This window comes from Capsicum annuum, chromosome 4 (genome assembly GCF_002878395.1).
Source record: "Capsicum annuum cultivar UCD-10X-F1 chromosome 4, UCD10Xv1.1, whole genome shotgun sequence".
Classification (NCBI taxonomy): domain Eukaryota; kingdom Viridiplantae; phylum Streptophyta; class Magnoliopsida; order Solanales; family Solanaceae; genus Capsicum; species Capsicum annuum.
This window is the reverse complement of record NC_061114.1, coordinates 213,550,902-213,574,191: the sequence shown is the minus strand read 5'-3', so window position 1 is coordinate 213,574,191 and position 23,290 is coordinate 213,550,902. Positions and strand designations below refer to the sequence as shown.

General features: G+C 33.7%; 1 protein-coding gene across 4 annotated transcripts in view; it reads left to right on the top strand.

The window, feature by feature from the left end:
• Positions 1 to 12,499: 12,499 nt before the first annotated feature.
• The window catches only part of LOC107867393 (protein ALTERED SEED GERMINATION 2), a 35,320-nt gene continuing 24,529 nt past the window's right edge, over positions 12,500 to 23,290 (top strand). For 2 of the 4 annotated variants that reach the window (XR_007054621.1, XM_016713611.2), the window contains exons 1-7: positions 12,509 to 12,870; positions 16,135 to 16,203; positions 20,752 to 20,829; positions 22,024 to 22,158; positions 22,272 to 22,379; positions 22,485 to 22,613; positions 23,152 to 23,267. Coding sequence is in view for 2 of the 4 variants with exons in the window: in XM_016713611.2 (XP_016569097.1) it covers positions 12,799 to 12,870; positions 16,135 to 16,203; positions 20,752 to 20,829; positions 22,024 to 22,158; positions 22,272 to 22,379; positions 22,485 to 22,613; positions 23,152 to 23,267 (707 nt within the window). In the remaining 2 variants the exon portion in view is untranslated. Of the gene's footprint in view, positions 12,871 to 16,134; positions 16,204 to 20,751; positions 20,830 to 22,023; positions 22,159 to 22,271; positions 22,380 to 22,484; positions 22,614 to 23,151; positions 23,268 to 23,290 lie in introns of all 4 variants that reach the window. The other 2 variants (XM_016713609.2, XR_007054620.1) reach the window with 2 other exon arrangements.

Sequence of the window (23,290 nt, the reverse complement as noted above, 5' to 3'; positions counted from 1 at the left end):
AGTCATCACCCAAGTCACCAAACTAAACTACATTCAAAACAAAAATTCACCTTTAAAGTACCTACACTTTATCAATTTCAAGTGACTAAGTCACCTACCAAGTCACCAAAGTTAACTACATTCAAAACAAAAATTCACCTTTAAAGTACCTACACTTTATCAATTTCAAGTGACTAAGTCATCTACCAAGTCACCAAAGTTAACTACATTCAAAACAAAAATTCACCTTTAAAGTACCTACACTTAGTAAATTTCAACTCACTAAGTCATCACCCAAGTCACCAAACTAAACCACATTCAAAACAAAAATTCACCATTAAAGTATCTACACTTTATCAATTTCAAGTGACTAAGTCACCTACCAAGTCACCAAACTTAACTACATTAACAAAAAATTCACCTTTAAAGTACCTAAACTTAGTAAATTTCAACTAAGTCATCACCTAAGTCACCAAACTAAACCACATTCAAAACAAAAATTCACCTTTAAAGTACCTACACTTAGTAAATTTCAACTCACTAAGTCATCACCTAAGTCACCAAACTAAACTACATTCAAAACAAAAAGTCATCTTTAAATTACCTACACTTAATTAATTTCAAATGACTAAGTGACTTACCAAGTTACCAAACTTAACTACATTCCAAACAAAAAATTCACCTTTAAAGTACCTACACTTACTAAATTTCAAGTGACTAAGTCATCACCTAAGTGACCAAACTTAACTACATTCTAAACAAAAAAATCACCTTTAAAGTACCTACACTTAGTAAATTCAACTCACTAAGTCATCACCCAAGTCACCAAACTTAATTACATTCAAAACAAAAATTTACCTTTCAAAGTACCTACGCTTAATCAATTTCAAGTGACTAAGTCATCTACCAAGTCATCAAACTTAACTACATTCAAAACAAAAAATTCATCTTTAAAGTACCTACACTTACTAAATTTCAAGTGACTAAGTCACCTACCAAGTCACCAAACTTAATTACATTCAAAACAAAAAGTTCACATTTCAAGTACCTAAACTTCAACATTTTCAAGTCATTAAGTCACCTCCCAAAAAAACAAACTAAACTACCTTTAAAATGATAAATTCACCTTTCAAGTACCTACACATAACCAATTTCAAGTGACTAAGTCACCTCCCATGTTACCGAACTAAACCACATTCAAAACAAAAATTCACATTTCAAGTACCTAAACTTCAACATTTTCAAGTCTCTAAGTCACCTCCTTAAACAACAAACTAAACTACCTTCAAAATGATAAATTCGCATTTCAAGTACCTACACATAATCGATTTCAAGTGACTAAGTCACCACCCAAGTCACCAAACTAAACCACATTCAAAATTAACAAGCATAACAAAATTCACAATAAAAAGTTCACATTCAAGTACCTACGCTTCAACAAAATTCAAAACAAAAGTTCACCTTCAAGTAACTACACTTTCAAGTAACATATTCATTTGTAGTATAATAAGTCAAATAATTGAACAAGTGTAACAAAGCAAATAAGTAGAGGCGTCGCATATCCCTCCCACACCATATAATCATCATAAAATTCCTATGGCTTTCAAAGCCTTCTACAGCGAACAATCCCAAACTAAACTACATTTAAAGACTTCATTATAAGAAAATAAAGAGAAATCAACTTACCTTTGTTTGACCTAAATTAAAGAGAAAGAGATAAGCAGTTACTTGTAAAATAGCAAAGCAATTCTTTTCTCAAATTCGGATTCTGTCAAACAATAAAATTATAAGAAAGAATAATCTTTGGCTTGAACAATTGCAACAACAATTTAGTAAAAGCTATCATATTTATGACTTCCATTTCGACTAACAACAACAATTACATACCCAGTAGAATCACTCTCATTTTTTTAACCTTAAACAAGTAAAAAAGACACAAAAAAATAATTAAGAAGAAAGTAACTATCAAGACATCACTTACTTTATCACTTAGATCCATAATCTTGAATCAGAATGAGTAGAATTGCAACAACAATTAAGCCAAACTCCTTTAACAAAACATCTAAAATACACTTAATTTTCACCCTAAACAAGTAAAAAGACCCAATTAGCTCAAACCACACTTGATTTTTGAGCAAGCTTAATCAAAATTACTCAAAACCCACAAAACAAAACACCATCAAGACCCAAAACAAGGTAAATCAAATAAAAAAAAGGCCAAAAAAACAACAATTAACTTACACTCACATTTCTAAAACTTCAAATCACAACTAGAGTTGTATGTCATTTAGTAACTAAGAGGGAAACGGGCAGTTAAGAGAAGAAGAGAACAATGTACTTGTGTGTGTGGAGTCGTCGGAGGCCGATTTGTCGTCGCCGGAGGAGCAGCCGTCGCCAGAGGAGCTGTGTGTGTGTCGCATGCACTCTGTGTGTGTGTTTTGCGGGTTGTTTGTGTGTGTGTTGCGGTTGTTTGTGTGTGTTTTGTTGTGTTTTGGGTGTAATATTAGATTAGTATAGGGTCGGGTCAGGTCAGGTCGAATTGAAATTAATAATTTTTTTTTATTTTCAGAAAATCGATTACATGTGGTCGATTTTTACAAAATTGTTTTCGAAATAAAACATGTGTTCAGTTTAGTTTTTAAAAAATTACTATCGGAAAACTATTAATGCGTATAAATAAAAATTAATTTTTAACAAATTAAAGTTTTTGGTTAATTAACTTTTAAATACGATATATATATACCTCGTAATACAGTGTGTTAGTCAGATAAATTATCGATTACTTGTCTACCGTTATTACAACTTCAATAATATACGTGTGTCTACATTGACACAAAATAGTATATCTATTTCCTCAATAGTATGATATCAACGTATTATTCAAGTTATTTTGATATATTGATTTAGTTATCTAGCTTTTGATTACTACATACGTTACTACACGAGATATACGTATATATAAATATATTCGATTGGCTATCAGCTTTCAAATGCGTACTATATACATCACATACATGATTTTACTACCCCATAATAATATACAACGTGTTTCACATATACTCAGATGAATTATTGATTAGTTTAATATCTTATGTCATTATAATACCTTCACTACATAATATGTATATACACTATGTATATACCTATACATACACACACATATAAACACTATCGACAATATAATGTCCTAAATACGTACTATATACATCACATACATACACGAGTATATTACCCCGTAATATAATGCGACGTATTTCGTATACATACTTTGACGAGTTATCGATTAATTTGACTAGCTTACATTAATATCACATCAACGTACAGTATATTATTACTTCGATCATTTCAAATCAAGGTATCATTGTTTTTTGGTAGATTCTGCTAGTTTTTTACTACATCGTTCATCGATCGATTACTACATCATATATATATATATATATCAACTCTCGAATACGTATTATATACTTCACATACACGATTTTACTACCCTATAATAATATACAACGTATTTCACATATACTCAGATGAATTATAGGTTAGTTTATCTTATGTAATTATAACTTTACTACATAATATGTATATATACTATATATATACCTATACATACACACACATATACACACTATCTACTATATATACCAAGTTCTAAATACGTACTATATATATACATCACCTATGTACACGAGTATATTACCCCGTAATATAACGCGACATATTTCGTATACATACTTTGACGAGTTATCAATTATTTTGACTAACTTACATTAATATCACATCAACGTACAATATATTATTACTTCGATCCTCAATAGTATCATATATATGAACGTATCATTCAAAATATTTTGATATATAGATTCAGTTGTCTAGCTTTCGATTACTGCATATGTCACTACACGAGATATACGTATATATACATATATTCAATTAGAGATATATATACACATATTCATCATACACATATATACATATAGGTATGATATATATACACACACATATTCATTATATAAAGATTATGCATGTTTAACGTCATTTAACGTATATATAAAGGAAAATATTTACTTCATATATTGAAACATAAGTAAAAGATAAAGATTACGTTTAACGTAATTTGTATATTATATTTGATACATTTTTTAGTGTAAGTTTTTTCACAAAATCTAAGATTGATTGATTTTTATTATTATTATATTGGTTATTGACTACGTGTAATCAGTATAATTTTAAAAAATAATATATTAGATTATTTTTTAATAAAGTAAATATATTAGATTATATATATAATCTAATATATTATTTTTACTAATAATAATAATTAGATTACATAAAATAAATATTAGATTATATAATTATTTTTTAAAAATAATTATTTACTTTTTTTCTTTTTTTAATTCCAAACCGACCACAAGTGGTCGGTTTTTAAAAATTATTTTTTTATTTTAATTAAGAACCGACCACAAAATTTATTTTTTTATTATTTTAATTAAAAACCGACCACTTGTGGTCGGTTTTTAAAAATTATTTTCTTTTTATTTTAATTAAAAACCGACCACAAGTGGTCGGTTTTTTAAATTAATTTCTTTTTTTAATTTCATTAAAAACCGGCCAAAAGTGGTCGGTTTTTAATTTTTATTTTAATTAAAAACCGACCACTAGTGGTTTTTTTTTCTTTTAAATTAATTAAAAATATTTTTTAATTATATTTTTTTTAAAATAACCGACCACAAGTGGTCGGCTTTGTTATTTTTTTAATTTTTATTTGTAAAAGAAATAATAATTAATATAAAAATTATTGAAATGATTATTTTGATATTTTAAAATATAAAAGCAACCACACGTGGTCGCTTTTTGAAAAGATTTTTTTTTTTTGAAAAAAAAAATTGACCACTTTTGATCGGTTTTTTGTGGTCGATTTTTCTGGTTTTTTTAGTAGTGACAGAATCACGTCGAGTGATATACCAAGCCAAACCTATGTACCCTCCCGTCATTAATGTTTATCAAATAATGCCTTGAAGGTCTATGACATATGAGTTACGATAATGATCATTTAACTACCATATACAAGTGAAACTATGTTATTACTATTTACTCCTAACGTGTAAGGGCTTCAAGTATAGAAACTTATGATAATATGGAAGTATCATATAAATTTAACACAAAGAGGGAAAGATAGATCCTTATAAGCTTGATGGTAGGGCGAGGGAATGATATGTAAGGCAATATAAAGATTTCCCTTTCTTATTTCATGAGAATTATACTAACATCAAATGGGAAGGGGCATATGACGTAGGGTGGTGCCTTAGCGGCGAGGGAAGGTTTAGCTTTACATACCTTAATGTTTTACTAGCTACGATAATATTCCGAACCTTTATTCTTCCAGTCAACTGATTAAGATATTCGATAGCCAATCTACTAACTACAAGAATAACATATATATTCATTAATGACTCGTACATGCATTTAACAAATTATTCCAATAATCTTCTATTATGCTCGAAACCAATCGAATTTCTTAACAAGAATTTGGAGTGAATTCTAACTTTTTCAACTTATTCAATTCAAAGAGAGTGCAAGGGTTAAATTAACCAATAGTCAATGACAAATATCACACCCCAATATATATTCTATATTAAATCCAAGTACGGAGTGAGAAAATTACCCTTTTTGAATTTAACCCCAACTTGAAGTCTTGATGGAATTTAAGAAGTCCTTGGATAAAGACTACCTTAAGGTCATGGTGATATGCCTCTCCGCGTAGAAAATCTTTCCTATCCCTTAGAGCCCATTGGATTCTTCAAGATAATTTATTTTTTTGATGTAAAGTAGAGAAAGAGGGAAGTAAGAAATGGAGATATAAAGAAACAGGGAGGTACACTGGTTCTAGAAAACAAAACACTTCTAGTGAAGTGTTAATAGTGCCCCTCCCCTTTAAAACATTTGACACTAATATATATATATATATATATATATATATTAGTTTATTGGAAATTATAAAATATTTCCACCACTTTCTAATAATGGTACTTTGTATAATTAAGGAGCACCCTTTAATTTACTTACCATCTTTTGACACTTCACACTATACCACACAAAATACAATTCCTTATCAAGTATGTACACCCCACTAATAATCCTTCATAGATCAAAAGTTATACTTGTTTTAAGGTGTTAACTTAATTCAAAATTATCCTGAGGTGTCACATTTGTGATCAGTGAAAATATCTACATGCACCCATAAAGATAATGCCGCCAACTCAAGTGCAAACACTACAGCCGCTAACTCTAGGTCATGGGTGGGATAATTCTTTTCGTGCACCTTCAACTTCCTACATGTATAAGACACCACCTTACCATGCTGCATAAGTACACATCCAAGTCCCACCCGGGACGCATCACAGTACACAACAAAACCTTTTGTACCCTCAGTAAGGGTCAAAACTGGTGCGGTAGTCAACCTATCTTTCAGTTTCTCAAAACTATTTGCACAAGAGTCAGACTATCAGAATTTCACCTTTTTTCTGAGTCAGTCTAGTAAGTGGAGTAGCTAAGGAGGAAACACTTTTTACAAACCTTCTGTAATACCTTGCCAAACCCAAGAAGCTTCGGATATCGATTGGAGTCGTGGGTCTGGGCTTTTTTATCACTGCCCCAACCTTTTGAGGATCAAATTTAATCCCCTTACTAGAAATAATATGCTCCAAAAAAGCAATAGCACTAAACCAATATTCACACTTGGAAAAAATTGCATACAATTCATGGTCTTTGAGGGTCTGAAAGATAATTCGGAGGTGATTAACATGCTCCTCCTTACTTTTAGAGTAAACCAGAATATCATCTATAATGACTATGACAAACAGATCTAGAAAATGGTGAAACACCCAAACAGAGGCATTAGTCAGTCCGAAAGACATGACTAAGAATTTATAATGGCCATATCATGTTCGAAAAGCTGTCTTGGGAATGTCAGCCTTCAACTGATAATAACCCAAACGAAGGTCTATCTTAGAGAATCATTTAGAACCTTGAAGTTGATCAAATAAATCATCGATTCTGGGAAGAGGTTATTTATTTTTAACAGTGACCTTATTTAGCTAATGGTAGTTAATACGCATATGAAGGAAGCCGTCTTTCTTGCGCACAAAGAGTACAGGTGCACGCCAAAGAGAAATACTAGGTCGGATAAAGCCCTTGTCAAGAAGATCTTTTAATTTTTCTTTTAACTCTTTCAATTCAGCAGGATTCATTCTGTATAGCGAAATAGAAATAGAACGAGTGTCCGACAATAAATCAATGCCAAAATCTATCTCCCTATCAAGGGGTATCCCTGGGAGATCATTGGGAAAGACTTTCGAGAATTCATTAACTACAGAAACAGACTGGAGAGAAGGACTTTTAGCACTGGAATCTTTGACCCGAATAAGATGATACAAACAACCTTTTGATATAAGCTTACGGGCTCTAAAATAAGATATGAATTTCCCTCTGGGGAGGCTGGGATGGTTAACACCGGTTCGTGGGGACCGAGGTGGACTAGTCTGGATAGGAGGAACTCCTAGAGTAGCAAAAACCTCTGGAGTACGAGCTCTATTTTGGGTTCGCATCCCATAAGTAGGCAGACATTATCAACTTAGGTATTCTGTTTGTTGGATCTACCGGGAGGCATGATCAAGTTTTAAAATACAGGAATCCTTGATTAGTAGCCATGCAGACTTTATGGCACGAACTAAATCATGAAGAAAAAGAAAGACATTCCTAAACGCCTAGTAGTTTTCTCCTAATAAGTGTGGCGCACTACACACCATAAGCAGGACTCTATCCGACGCAATTTTGCAGACACCGTGGGACCGTGAACCGTGCTCTGATACCAAGTTTGTCACAACCCGAGCCGAGACCCTGGCCGTGACGGCCGACGAGCATCCCGAACCATGTAGGCCCGGTGCTTTTTTCTATCTGTCTATCATACACAACGTTTATATTATATAGAAAAATACGAAAAGTTAACAAACAGAACATGATCAATGTCTTAATTCACTAAACAATACAAAATAAAATCCATAAAATTTGATAACATCTAACACCAGTCTGCAAAACCTCTTACAATTTTAAAACCAATATCTGTCTAAAACTAGGACGAGGCCCCCAATCGGACCATAAATCAAAATAAAATAACAATGATCTGAAAATAAGCCTTCCAAAATAAGGGAGGCTCACCAACTGCACACTCCCCACGGACAAATCTATGGCTTAGCGGGACCTCGGGATTGAGCCTCAGATCCTGAAATATAAGGGGTCAATACAAATGTACTGGTACACAAAACAATCCAAAAACAAAATACATTTATATGTAACATAGGTGAGAGCGTATCAAAAGTGCATGTTATCATAAAATGGTTGAAAACACATGGGCATGATCTAAACCTTTCAAAACAAATTCTGCAATTCATGACTCTACTCTTTATCTTACTTCTGAGCTAGATGATACACCCTACAAATCTAATATTCTACGGGGTATATGAAATCCGCCCTTAACTCGACGGCAAATCCCCCAACCCAAGTTTGCTGTAAGGGTTGGAGTATCTGCTTATCACTATGCCACAAGGTCGTCGCCAATGTAAAATCTCCCTTTCGAGTAACAAGAACCCGTGTCGGCAAATCACGATTTTAGGCAATGAGTCGTCTGACTCGTGCCTTCTTCGAGTAACCATCCAACTCTCTTAAGCCCATTTTTAGATTCTTTAAAATATGTCTTCTTTGAAAAGTTGTTTCTTTCTTAATATCTTCGGGCACATCAAAATAAGGTATCGTCATACCCAGACTTGCAAGCCATATGACAACATATCTACTGCCCTTTTCTAATTTCAAGCAAAAGTCCATATTCAAAATAGTTGAAAACCAAATCATTCTCAACACTTATTCTACGGTGGTCATCCTTTTTCAATCACTTTAAAGCAATTCTAAATAGGAATCATGGTCATTATAAAACAAGTAAAGCACTCTTTCATTTATCTCATGACAAACAGTACAATATGTTCATAACAGTCCATCAACAGGCTCAAGCTTTCAATGGTTCGTAAATTCAATTCGCAATATGTCAACTCAATAAAATTTTGTAGTAAAAGAGGAAATCACGTGTTTCATGCTCTCATTAACTTCTCAATATTAACATCACAAGATCACACGAAAGTCTTTCGAGTTGAAAACACTACATCACCATTTCCATAATTTCATCATAAAAATATAGTCATCTTCAATGCTTATTAATCAACAACCTTGAAACTAAATTCGTGTGAATAAATATATATATATACTTTAAAACTAATTTAAAAATAGTAAAATCCATGCCCATGGGGTTTAGGATAGTCCCACATATCTTAAATTAATTAGTTCGAAGAATAGAGCCCGAATCTTGATTTGTTTCTTGGAAATCTTGAACTTAAGGATGGATTTTAGATCTTTGGGAGGGGAGTTAGGGTTATTGTTCTTGATATAATTGAGTAATTTTGGGCATATAATGTCCTAATAACATTTTAATCAGTTGTTAACACGATTTGGGATTATGGAGAAAGGTCTAAACTGCCCTTCAAAATTAAAGTTTTTAGCAGAATCTCATTTTTGGGAACCATCGCGTCGCATCGGGCACCAAAGCGATGGGCATCGCGATGAGTCGATATCGCTTTGAGCTGCTATTTTTGAAATCCAAACACGTCCCAACCCTCGTTTCGAAAAATCCAAAACTCCCCCGAGACAACCCCTTTACACTCCTGAACACGATTCAACTTAAAAATCTATGCCTCAAGGTTAGAAAGATTGATTTAGGATCATAAAAGTTTAGGAGCTTAAAATATGGCTAAGTCCTTTTGACACTTAGACAATTTTCAGGTTGTTAGCTCTTCAAGCATGCTACTAAGTGGGATATTAAGTCAAGAATGCTACAGGGTGTTACAAATAGCCACTCAACCATTTTAATTCCACACACTAGTCACTCTAGAAGCTATATAAAATGTGAATAAAAATTGTATAGTTATTGTATAAGATACATATCTAAATAAGATATGTATAAAAAAATGTATAAAATGTGCGTAAAAGTTGTATAACAGTCGTACATAATGTCTATATATAAAATATGTATAAAATGCATATATTATACACACACAAAACACACACACACATATATAGTAAATGTGTATTAAAACTATATAGTTGTTGTAAAAAATATGTATATCTATTAAATTTCTATAGAAATTGTATAATTATTGTATAGAATATGTATACATATTGAATGTGTAAAGAAGTTGTATCATTATTGTATGAAATATATAAATAATGAAAATATACTTCTTTCTTATGAAAATATACTTTACAATGAAATATTCTTGTAAATAATTTAATTTTACATAACAAATGAATATATATATATATATATATATTTATATTTGCTTGATTAAAAAAAGAGTAGTAGTTATATTGTTACAAATTTGTATTTGATTGTTTAAAAAAAATACAAAGTTTCATGTGATTGTTTTGTTGGGTGGAATTAAAAGAAATAATAGGAGAACTACAAAATTGTATTTGACTGTTTAAAAAAATTAGAAGAGTTGCGAAAAACAAAAGAAAAGAGTAAGAGAGTGCAAAAATCAAATTGATAAAAATGTTATTGATTTATTGTTATTTGTTATTCAGTTAATGATTTTTAAAAGGCACTTTTAAAATACTTTTTAATAACAACTCTTTTTTCCAGCCAATCCAAACAAGCTCTTAATATGGCCCAAAAGTATGATGGTAAAATTATTGACAAGATAAAAGTATAATGAAGGATATTTGCATATTATTTTTAAAAGTTTGGGGTATGTATACTCCAAAATTATGACGACAAGAGCACTGATAGCCTAAAAATATAACAAAGGATATTTGCGTATCATTTTAAAAGTTCAAAAGATTTATTAGTTTAAAAGTACGACGACGGCAAGGACGTTAACAACCTAAAATCTATATCTATCTATATCTATATCTATAGCTATAACTATATCTATAATCTATATCTATAATCTATAATATATTAAAAGTGTGAAGACCCTTAAAAAAGTGATTCAAACTTTTTGTCCTTCATTATAAGACTCTTATTTAGACAAAACTGTCTTTTCACTATTTTTTAATTAATTATTTAATTATTTTTTATTATATTAAGTAGACTTCCTAAAATATATGAGACTCCTAAAATATATGGTAGAAGAATTAATTAATATTTTCCTTTCTACTAGACTTCTAAAATATATGGGACTCCTAAAATATATTTTTCTCTCTACTGTTCAATTAGAAAAATACTCAATAAAATACGACTCTATTAAGAAAATACTTCTATAAATATTGAGATATACGTTAAACTAGAGAACAAATTGGTTTGCCTATTGGGAGAATATGGTTGATACTCATCTAACCTGATTCAATTGCATGTCTAGATCGGTGGATGTTTGATTTTCTAAGCCTCAACTTCTTAACTGTTTTTGTCAGCATAATAGAATTCAACACGTATGTGTATATATATATATATCTTCTTTGTTTTTATTCAAAATCATTCTTTAGGATCAAAATTTTCGCTCAGACAAGAATTAGTTGGATCAAAATCGAAGTTTTGTGATCACTATTATATATATATATATATTTTTTATAGTTTACAGGCCGTAGATGAATGTCGGTTGGTTTTGAAGAATTTCTTGTGTAAATGTTAGGTTTAATTGTATTGTTTTGATATATTTATTATCTTATTATTTTATTTTAATTTACAGATACTAGATGAATGTGGGTAGGCTTTGAAAATTTTTTTTAGGTAAAGGCTTTGAATTTTTTTTTAGGTAAAGGTTAGGTTTAATTGTATTATCGCAATATCTCTATTAATTTATTATTTTGTGAAAGTTTACAGTTCGTAGATGAATCTCAATCGGCTTTGAGAAATTTTTGTGTGTAAAATTTAAGTTTAATTGTATTGTTTTGTTTTGATATCAGTTTTATCGCATTATTTTGTTGCAGTTTACAGGTGATAGATAAATGTTGATCGGCTTTGAGAATTTTTTTTTATGTAAAGGTTAGGTTTAGTTGTATTATTTTGATATCTCTATCATCGTATTATTTTGTTATTGTTTACAGGTGGTAGATGAGTGTCAGACGACTTTGAGAAAATTTTTGTGTGTAAAGATTAGATTTAATTGTATTATTTTTATGTCTCTATCATTGTATTGTTTTGTTGCAATTTACAGATGACAGATGAATGTCGATCGACTTTTAAAAATATTTTTGAGAAAGATTAGATTTAATAAATAAATTCTCCATCTTTACATATTCAAAACATATTGAATTTAATTATTATATTTATTTTATTATTTAAATAAATATTTTATTTAATGTAATATTTAAACTCATTAAAATGAGGTACACGCATCTAAGCTAGTTTTAACAAAGGTATTTACATACTTATTTTAGAAGTTGTCATATATTTGACCATTTTCCGAAACGAACAAAAAGAAAAGAGAAAAGAGTAGGGATGGAAATGTAAATTTGAGATTGGCAACAGAAGAACTCTGTAATAAGTGACATATAATGAAAGTTGATTCGTGGCTAAGACGTGGAAGCAAACGTCGTCGTATGCGCACAACCGACTCATCTCTTTTCTCTCCTCTTCTGTTCATTTCGCTTGCGTATTTGATATTAGTCGTTTCTGATGATCGCCACTAGATACACACACACACACACTAGCAATTCTCACCTTCTCCCTAGGGTTACCGAACCTCTCGAAACCTCCGTTCCAATTTCTAGAACCTTCGCGAAATGGAATCGCTTTGTTTCCATGACGGCAACATCACTAACTTGATCAACAAACGTTACCTCCACGTTCTCCATGTACGTATAAATTCAATTATACCCGTGTTTGATTTTGTTGTTCTCGGCATTTTATTTATTTATTGTTCGAATTGGTGTTTTGTGAGCTTTGTTTTATTGTAATTTTTTCTATTATGATGATGCTATGTGCTGTAATTTTTAATTGTAGTTTTAGATAGTTAAGTGAATTAATGTAATAGTTTGTGCGGTTAGCGAAGGAAGTGGTCCTTTGAATGTAATTTGTATTGTTTAGCTGAGGTTGTAGGGAATGAAGTGTTGAGTTTCATTCGTTAGGATCAAAATAATCAGGTGTGGAAGCACCTTGAAAGACGATGAGTCAGACGGGGAATTATTGTAGTTTCAGTTAGTTGAGTGGTTTATTTTTGGCTTGTAATGTGAGGGCAAGGGAATAGTGGTGTAAAGTTAGCAAGGGAAGTGGTCGTTCGAATGTAATTTGAATTGATTAGCTAAGGTTACAGGGGATGAAATGATGAATTTTATTGGGCAGTATTTGATTATTGTTCATATTGGGACCGAAATGATCAGGTTTCAAGCGGAAGCTAACAAGGCAGACCTTAAAAGATGATAAATCAGATAGGGAATTACTGTAGTTTCAGTTAGTGGAGTGGATTATTTGTGCCTTTGTAATGTGAGAAAGGGAATAGCGGTGTAAAGTTAGCTAGGGAAGTGGTCCTTTGAATGTAATTCGAACTGTGTAGATAAGGTTCCAGGAAAGGAAATGTTGAATTCTATTAGGCAGTAGTCACTTATTTTTCATGTAAAGACCGAAATAATCAGCTGTCATGTGGAAGTTGACAAACCAGACCTCGAAAGGCGATAAATCAGAGAGGGCATTATTGTAGTTTCAGTTAGTCAAGTGAATTATAAAGGAATAGTGCTGTAAAGTTTAGTCTCGTATGTTCGACGAGGTTCCTTATCTAGGGAAGTGGTCCTTTGAAGATGCTACGTTCATTCTGAATGTAATTCGAACTGTCTAGCTAAGGTTCCAGGGAAGGAAATGTTCAATTTTATTGGGGAGTAGTTACTTATTGTTCATGCCCTCAGTCATGCTAAATTATTGTTCATGCCCTCACTCATACTAAATTATTGTTCATGCGCTCACTCATACTACTGGTTATCTCTTCTACAATGTTATAATTTTGGACAACTATAAGGCTGACCTATTAGTGATTTTCATGGTTGCACTCACTAGTTCAACTTGAATTTGAAAGGGAAAGGAGAAATTTTATCTATGTCGTTTAGTATTTTGTGTCGGAGGAGTAGAGAAGCTGAGTAGGTGATACTGAAATTGTGCTGGCAAGGAAAAAAAAAAACATAAATTAGAAGTATTTATGCCAACAGCAAATACCGGTCTAGTTGTACTAGATTGAACAAGTTATGTTACCCTGGAAATATTTATTCAAAAAAGGAAAAAGAGGATATCCTGAAAATTTTTTATGTAGTGTTTCTGAATCAGCTTAGATTGAATCAAGCAAGCCAATCCTTGGTGTGTGCTTGTGTGGGTGGGGGTTAGATAGATGGCCTCGTGTTGGCTTTTTGAACCCTAAATATTTGCCTGACCAATCTACTTTTCTTTTCTCCTTATAAATCTAATGAAGCTCTTCTTAAAGCCCTCACGGGTGGTCTGTTTTGGCGTTTGAGGTAGGTATGAAGGAATTTTTTTTTTGGAAACTGTATTACTAACAAAGAACATATAAGTTTTAGGAAGTTTGGTTAGCTGTAAATGTTGGTCACATTTGTTATTACGAGGTATAGGATAAGGTGTGAAGATAATATTATTTGACAATAGATTCTAGTATTGAAGTACTATGTACTAAATGTTGAAAATGCTAGATTGAAGTTAGTAGTTTAGATTATGAGTTGAGATATTTGTAAAGGCAAATACAATGACTTCTAGTATTGAAGTACTATGTACTAAGTGTTGAAAATGCTAGATTAAAGTGGTACTTTAGATTATGAGTTGAGATATTTGTATAGGGAAATGACTTCCGCTCATGAGAGGGAAATCATTTTTTTTTTTTTTTTAAAGAATGCATTTTTGTTGGAGAAAACGTTTTCCAGATTTGAAGGTAACCAATCATGGTTAACGTTTTTCCTTGAGGAAAACATTTCTCAAAGAAACTTTCCCATCATAACGAACACACTTTTATACTGATGTAACTTAAGCAATTACAGGGTCCGATTGATATCTCTACCAGTGGAGGAGCTAGGATTTTCCTTAAGGGTATTCAATATATAAAGAAATGAACACACAAAGAAAAGTAACGTATACGTAAAAAATAATATTGTCCTGCTATATATAGTGTAATTTTCTAGTCTTACTCTTTCCAATATTCTAGTTGTTATCTCTCTTTTAGTATTTTAGGTAGACGATTCATACTCTTTCCAAAATTCTAGATGCTATATCTCTTTGATGTATTTTAGATGGTGATTCCTGAAAAAATTATTTCACTTTAATCTTTCACCAATTTTAATTAGTGAGAAGTGATTGTTCTTTTTCTAAAGTATGCGCACATGCATTTCAAGCCAAAAGTAATGTAAAGAACAGTACAAGTAGATCCACACAGAATTAAGTTTCCTTACTACTTCGCCGAGGAAAAGGAATTAAGTTGAAAAATAGACCATTTCCTGTCAACTAGAAATCTAAAGTAAAAATGTGAATAGAAAATGTATTTGCTTTTTTTTTTTTTTTTTTTAATGAAGGTAACAGGTTGTATTTATTATGCACAATCCTTCTAGGCATTGTCGCTATGCCTCTGAGATTCATAAAGATCTTCCACAACTGGTCAGTTATCCTGCAGTGTAAAATAGATGGCCAACTGTTTCCACCTCTTTTTCACATAAATAACATCTTGAGCAAAGATGCATCTTCCTCTTGATTAAGTTTTCCTGCATGAGCACAACTTCCTTTGCAAGTAACCCTGAGAAGTATTCAACCTTGCAAGGTATTTTAGTTTTCGAGATATGTTTCCAACCTTGTTAAATTTGAGAAATCCAAGCCAAAACCATCACAAGAGCTTAAGAATAGCGGCTTTCATTTGACTTGGGTGGCTAAACAATTTTGTATTTTTGAAAATTTATCAAATGCTTTTACAGTCCCCGAAAATATAGTTGTTCATTTGTTCCAGTATGTGAGACCAGCAAAGCTTCTGTCCCTTGATGACTTGGATTACTGCTGAGGTTCTCTCTGGTGTTTTTAAGCTCGTCACTTTCTGCTTATTTCGTCTCACAATGATATTCTTCTTGGGTTTCTTTTCTTTACAGGACTCTGCTCACGAATTGCAAATGCACTCCTCCTTGGTTAAAAGAATGGCTTTAGAAAGAGAACTAGAGGTGAGTGCCTTAATGAGTCCAACTCTATGGTGCATATTATTAAGATGTTGACCTCACAGTATCTTTTATCTGACTGATTATTTTGCAAAATTGGGCATCTGTCTGTCAAGAGCACGGTGAGAGATTAAAAATATTGTTTTTCATCATTTTATTGCACAAAAGAGTCGTTAAAACACTCATCTTGTGTCTCAATCGGAACAACTAGTTGATGGTGTCAACTATTTATCCTTTTTTTTAAAAAGTGCAGCCCATGCAAGTGGTATTCTTTTTGTTTGCATAAATAGCTGCTTTTTCTTATATATGGACGTTGGCTGGTTCTCCTCTGCAATAAAGTTTATGCATGTAAAACCTGAGCAGAATACAAATTCTAATTATTTCAAGATGCCAGAACAATATGTGAGATGGTTTTTGTCAAAAGTGGGAAATTTCACCTTACTTGCATTCTCCTGATCTAGAAAATGTCTCACTTTGATGTGTTATAGTTGGTTAAGTAGTACTACAACAACAACAACAACATACCCAGTATATTCCTACATAGTGGAGTTTGGGGAGGGTAAGTGTACGTAGTCCATCAGAAGTTAGATAGAGAGACTTTTTTCGATAGACCCTCGGCTCAAAACAAAAACAGTTTATATTGAAATGGTAAAGAACAAGAAACAACAGATATTTAACCTAACAAATAAAAACATAAACAAAACTACCATTAAGTAATACTGCAATTAAACAATTGAAATAACAAATCTCACCAACACTCTAAAACAAATCATCACTATATACTAGAACTACTAGCAAGGATGCACACCATCCTACTAACCTTCTATCCTGATCCACTTCCTCCATACTCACCTATCTAGGGTCATATCCTTGGTAAGCTGAAACTGCTCCATGTCATGTCTAATCATCTCTCTCCAATACTTTTTCAATCCACCTCGACCTCGCCTAAATCCATCTTTGGCCAATCTCTCACACCTCCTCACTCCTCACTGGGCCTCCGAGCGCCTCCTCATTACATGACTGAACTATCTCAACCTTGCTTTCTGCATCTTGACTTCTGTCGGAGCCATCCCCACCTTTTCTCAAATAACCTTCCTAACCCTATCACTCTTAGTCAACCACACATCCATCGTAACATCCTCATCTCCATCACCTTCACCTTTTGAATGTGAGAGTTCTTGATTGGCTAACACTCCGCCCCATACAACATAGCCGGTCTAACTGCCACGTTGTAGAACTTGCCTTTAAGGTTAAGAGGCAGCTACTTATCACACAGGACTCCGAAAGCGAGCCTCCATTTCAGCCATCCTGCCCAGTGTAGTGATTCATCCTCGTCTATCTCTCTGTTTTGCTGAATCATAATCCTAAGATATTTAAAACTCTCTCTCTTTTGGATGGCCTGAGTATCAGGTTGCACCACTACCACCGCATTGGCCTCATTCGTCGCCTCACTGAACTTGCACTTCAAATATTTCATCTTGGACTTGCTCTATCGAAACCCTTTAGACTCTAGAGTTTGTCTCCAAACCTCCAACTTGGCATTTACTTCACTAGAAAGTCTCATCAATCAAAACTAAATCATCTGCAAATAACATACACCATGACATGTCAACTTGAGTCTGCAACGTCAACACATTTATCACCAAGGTGGAAAAAAATGGCTAAGAGTTGATCCCTGGTGTAATCCCGTCAAGGTAGGAAAGTGCTCCAATTCATCTTCCACAATTGCTCACACGAGTCTTGGCTCTGTCATACATATCCTTAATCGTCCTAGAATACGCCACAGACACACTTCTAGCATCCAGGCACCTCCAAAGAACCTTTCTGGAACTCTATCGTAGGCCTGTTATAGGTCTACGAACACCATGTGGAAGTCCTTCATCCTCTCCCTATATTGCTCAAGTCCTTCATTCTCTCCCTATATTGCTCTACCAATCTTCTTACAAGGTGGATGCCTTTTGTAGTCGAACGCCCTGGCATAAACCAAACTAATTCTCTCCTATATTGCTCTACCAATCTCCTTACAAGGTGGATGCCTTCCGTAGTCGAACGCCCTGGCATAAACCAAACCAATTCTCCGAAATATTTACAATCTTCCTTAACCTCAACTCTACTACCCTCTCTCAAGCCTTCATAGTGTGGCTTAACAACTTGATACCCTATAGTTGTTGCGACTCCGAATTTATCACCCCTGTTCTTGTACAATGGAATCATCGCGCTCCATCTCCAAGCTTCAATCATCTTCGCCGTCCTGAACATGACATTAAAAAACTTAGTTAGCCACTTCATACCTTCTCCCCCTGTGCTCTTCCAAAGTCTACCGCAATCTCGTCTGGCCCCGTCATTCTACCCCTATGCAGCCTATGAATAGCAACCTAAAACCTCCTCAACCTGAATGTGCCTACAATAACCAAAGTCGCGAAGCACATCAGAGTGCTCCAACTCGCCCAACATGATGCTAAAGAGCGACACGATGTTAAGAAGTAGTTTAATTAGTTGTTTGAAGGGTGACAAGCTGATGCAGTGAGTTGAAAGAGTTCTCATGTCAAGTTGGAAATAGTATAAAGTAGAAGTAACGGATAGGAAATTAATATTTGTGATGAATGGTTCTAGTTAAAATGCTTTTACAAATGCTTTTGAAGAAACACATTTTTATAAGCAAACCATTATGCATTGTATTATAATTCCTTCCAGACTTCAGCAATAAAGTTCTGATCCTCTATATGTTTCGTCCTTTCTTTTTCAGTCTACGTTATCCAGTATAAATTGTATAATAATAAATCTAACATTGAATTTATTTACTGTAAAAACGGGGTCTCTGGATCCAGATTTGAAGTGCTACACACATGCAAAAGATTTGTCTGCTTTTGGTTGTCGATCTATGTGAAGAGAGTTGTCAGAGGCATATTGGTAGTGACCATTTGCCGGACAACAACTACTACCCCTCAGTCCCAAACAAATTGGGATCGGCTATATGAATCTCACTGGCTATGTTTATAGAGTTAAATTCATCTCAGGCCATCATTAGGCTAGATAAAATAAAAAGCACTAGAAGTTCTCTATATTATGGGGCTAAAAGACTCCTAGTGAACAAATCTAAAGTAATCGTTTTAACATAATAGTTAAAATGTGATCTCAACTAATTGATATCTTGGCTATATACCTTGATCTTTTTCTTCCATGAGGTTGTAGGTCATTCAACATAACTTCCTTCCTCGCGATTTTAGGTCCCTTTTAACATCTTCATGCACTATGATTTCACAACCTTTAAACCGTTGCATCTGGAAATCGATGCTGGATATGACCAAACCATCTCAAACAACCTTCTTTTATGTCCTCATGTGCTGCTTGCACCTTTTGGTGAATGGGATCATTTTTGATCTTGTCTATTCTTGCTTTACTGCATATTCATTTTAGCAGTAGTATCTTCATGATAGTCATCTTCTGTGGATGTGTTGGACTTTAGCTGCTCAATATCCCCTCTTATAACACATGCCCTGTGAAGTTCAGCATCGACCTTTTGGTGCACCCATAAAGTTCCTTGTTGTATAGAAGAATGAGTGGAGTTTGTAGAGGATCATGTCTTCCGGTAGGTTCTTTAACTTTTGTAGGCCATGTTTGTGAATGAAAACAGTTACCCATAAAGTTCCTTTTTTTTTCTTGATTTTTTTTAAAAAACAGTTACCTGATAAAAAAGAATAACATCTGGCCGTTGTTCTAAAGAATGTATCTTTCAACTCGGTAGGCATCATTTTATCACATGACTTCCCGTTAGCACTTTACCATTTCAACCATCCTACTTGATCCTATGGTAACATCCTACAAGTCTAGATATCTGAATTGTTTGCATTTAGACAACACATCCCTGTCTAATCTCACGCCAAGTTCACTTTTCTTATGCTGACTAAACGTGCAGAGCTGCACATAAATTTTCTGATGTTCAAATCCCAACAGAGATTAAAAAACACTAGGTGAGTCTTCCCATCTGTTCTAGCCTTAGTTGAGGTGCGCGAAAGCTGGCTCGGACACCACGGTTATCAAATTTTGTATGTTCACATGCTTACTTCACTGTGGAAGTAACTAAGGCCCTTAGTCTCTAGAATGATTCATGATTCTCCATATTTCAGGCTTTTGATACATGCCCTCACTGGTTTCATCAATTACTACAATATCCCCATCATGTGACCTCATCGTGTATTGTGTTGTTAATTCATTGGTACAATAGTTGTGTCAATCCCGATCCATTTGGTGTAAACACACACTTGTGGGGAACTCTGTTGTGTCTCCTACCATGTCTTAATACCAATGACGTCTCCTTCATACACGTCTTTTAGGACATTTATTATATGAATTCCTTTCTTCTCCAACATCTATCCTCATAATGACCTTTCGTGATACTACCATACACTTCCTTCAGGTCAACAAACATTATGTGTAGATTTATTAACCTTTTAACAAATACTGTTAGTTGCTCCATGGGACTTCTGTTTGATAGTGTTTTTATGGATATATGTATATGCTTACAATCTCATGGGTTTGTTCATTGCTTAACAGGGGCATCAGGGTTGCGTGAATGCGATAGCTTGGAACTCAAATGGCTCCCTTTTGATATCTGGGTCGGATGATACAAGAGTATGATACTCTCTACGGTGCCTTTCTCCTTTATTCTTCTGTTTTTGATGAACTAAGTTTCTCGATGTGAGATTCTAGAACCCGCAAGATAGCCAGATCGATGTGATAGTTGGGTTGGCTTCTAGAACCTGCAAGATAGCCAGATATAAGAGCTCTCATCGATGTGTGTGTGTTTGTTCATTATACTTTTTAATAAGATTCGAATTAATCCGCACGCTCCCATTTTTAATGAGATTCCAGCCAGAAGCATACAAGTACTGTTGTGTGCTTCTCCATGGGTAGTATCTGGTTACCATGTTTGTGGGGGGATAATGGGCGATTTGACAGCAAAAGCAATAAAAAATCCAATGTACAAGACTATTTCTATTGTACTTTTAACAGTTTTTTTGAGTTCTGCTCATGCATGATAGATTCCTGTAAAGGAGAGAAGCTTAAGTGCCACCATCATTCCACCAGTAAAATGATATTATTTGGGATTGAGTAAGAAAACTATTCTCTTCTTCAATTCTAACCGCAAAAATGTCTGAATAAAAGAAAGTTCTGTTATAAACCTATACTTAAGATGAAATATAGATCTTCAGAGATGCTTTGTTACTTCTAGATTAAATGAAGAGATATTACTGACCCAAAAGAAATTTAGGCATTTGGCCATACAAGAGTTTTGTACTTTTTTCCGGAATATTATTTCACTTTAGTGAAAAAAGTGAAAATAGTAGTGTCTGGCCATAAGAATTATTTCACTTTTGTGAAAATTGTTTTCGGAAAAGTGAACACACTTTTTCCACTCCTATTTCTCTCACAAAATTTCAAAAACAACTCCAATTTACATTCATGGCCAAACACAGCATCAACTCAAACTTCACAACTCTTTCAACTCCAACTCCGGAAAATTATTGTTATTGCCAAACGGGGCCTAAAGCAAGGGCTACCACTGGGTCTGCTCTGATACTCTGGCAACAGCTCTTAAACGTGACATAATGATGGAACAGTTTTCCAGAGAGCTGGTTGATAATCTTGTGAGCAATTTTTGACAGTTTTTTTTGCACTTTTCAGGTTAATTTTGGGCCCCTTAATTTATATTCCATATCTGTGGTCACTGTTCTGTATTGCGTTCCTTGCTTCAGCTGATATTTGACATCCTGGATTTTGTGTTTTAAGCACTAAATCTAAGTAATAAAAAATTATATGGTGCAGATGAATATCTGGAGTTACTCTGGCCACAAACTTTTGCATTCCATTGAGACTGGTCACAGTGCCAACATATTCTGCACGAAGTTTGTTCCAGAAACTTCTGATGAGCTTGTTGTTTCTGGAGCAGGAGATGCTGAAGTAGTTTCTTGATGCACCAAATTTTCTGTGTTTGTACAATAATGCTGTTCACTTGCTTTGGCTGTTTTTCTTCCAGAAATATAAGCTCTCTTCACATTTACTTTCACTGGCAGGTTCGTCTTTTTCATTTGTCTCATCTAAAGGGAAGAGGTTGTGATGACAATACTGTGACTCCATCAGCACTATTTCAGTGTCATACTAGGAGAGTCAAAAAATTAGCTGTACGTGTTCAGGCAGCAGTGAAATATTTTTTTTAAGTGATAATCAAGAATGTGTTTGGATCTGATTTTGTCTCTATATATTATATGCTGCTATTGTGACTATAGGTTGAAGTTGGGAATCCTCATGTAGTATGGAGTGCTAGTGAAGATGGGACTGTGAGGCAGCATGATTTGCGGGAGGGTGCATCTTGTCCCCCGGCTGGTTCTTCTCGTCAAGAATGCCATAATATACTTGTTAGTCATAACTCACTCAACATTGTGGTTAATATATTTCCTGCTTCATCGGAAGGCGAAAAGTTCCCTATCTCTTTTATTAGACGATCGAGTTACGACTGCTTCATTTTCTTTGATAAGGAAAAGCAGCGTTTAACCAGTTGCCCTCAAATAAAGCTAATTAAGCTGCTTCATCAAAATTCTGTTCTTCCCTTTTTTATGACATCATCATAAAGCGCTTTTGGTATGCTTTTTTTGCAATTTTGGCAAAAGCAATTGTGTTATGTGCTCATCTGCTAATTTTTCCTTGGCTAGCCTGAAGCTTTAGCTATCAGCTGAAAATTTATATGATTAGTATTGGTTTTTACGTTTTTTCTATAATAACCATAACTGCTCCTTTTGAAGACTTTGATTGTTTCTCGAGTGGTTGATGTCAATGTTTCTAAATGCTCGATCTTTATTGTAGTCAAGGAAATTGATATGAATGTTTAGAACTTTGTCTTGAGCTGTGATACATCTAAACTGTTTGCGTTTCAATATGTTTGGTCCCTGATGACAGCTTGACTTACGCTGTGGAGCTAAGAAATCATTAGCTGATCCTCCTAAACAGTTGTTTGCTCTGAAGTCATGTGATATTAGCTCTACGAGGCCTCATTTGCTAATTGTTGGTGGAAGGTATAGTTGTTGTTACTAGTCTA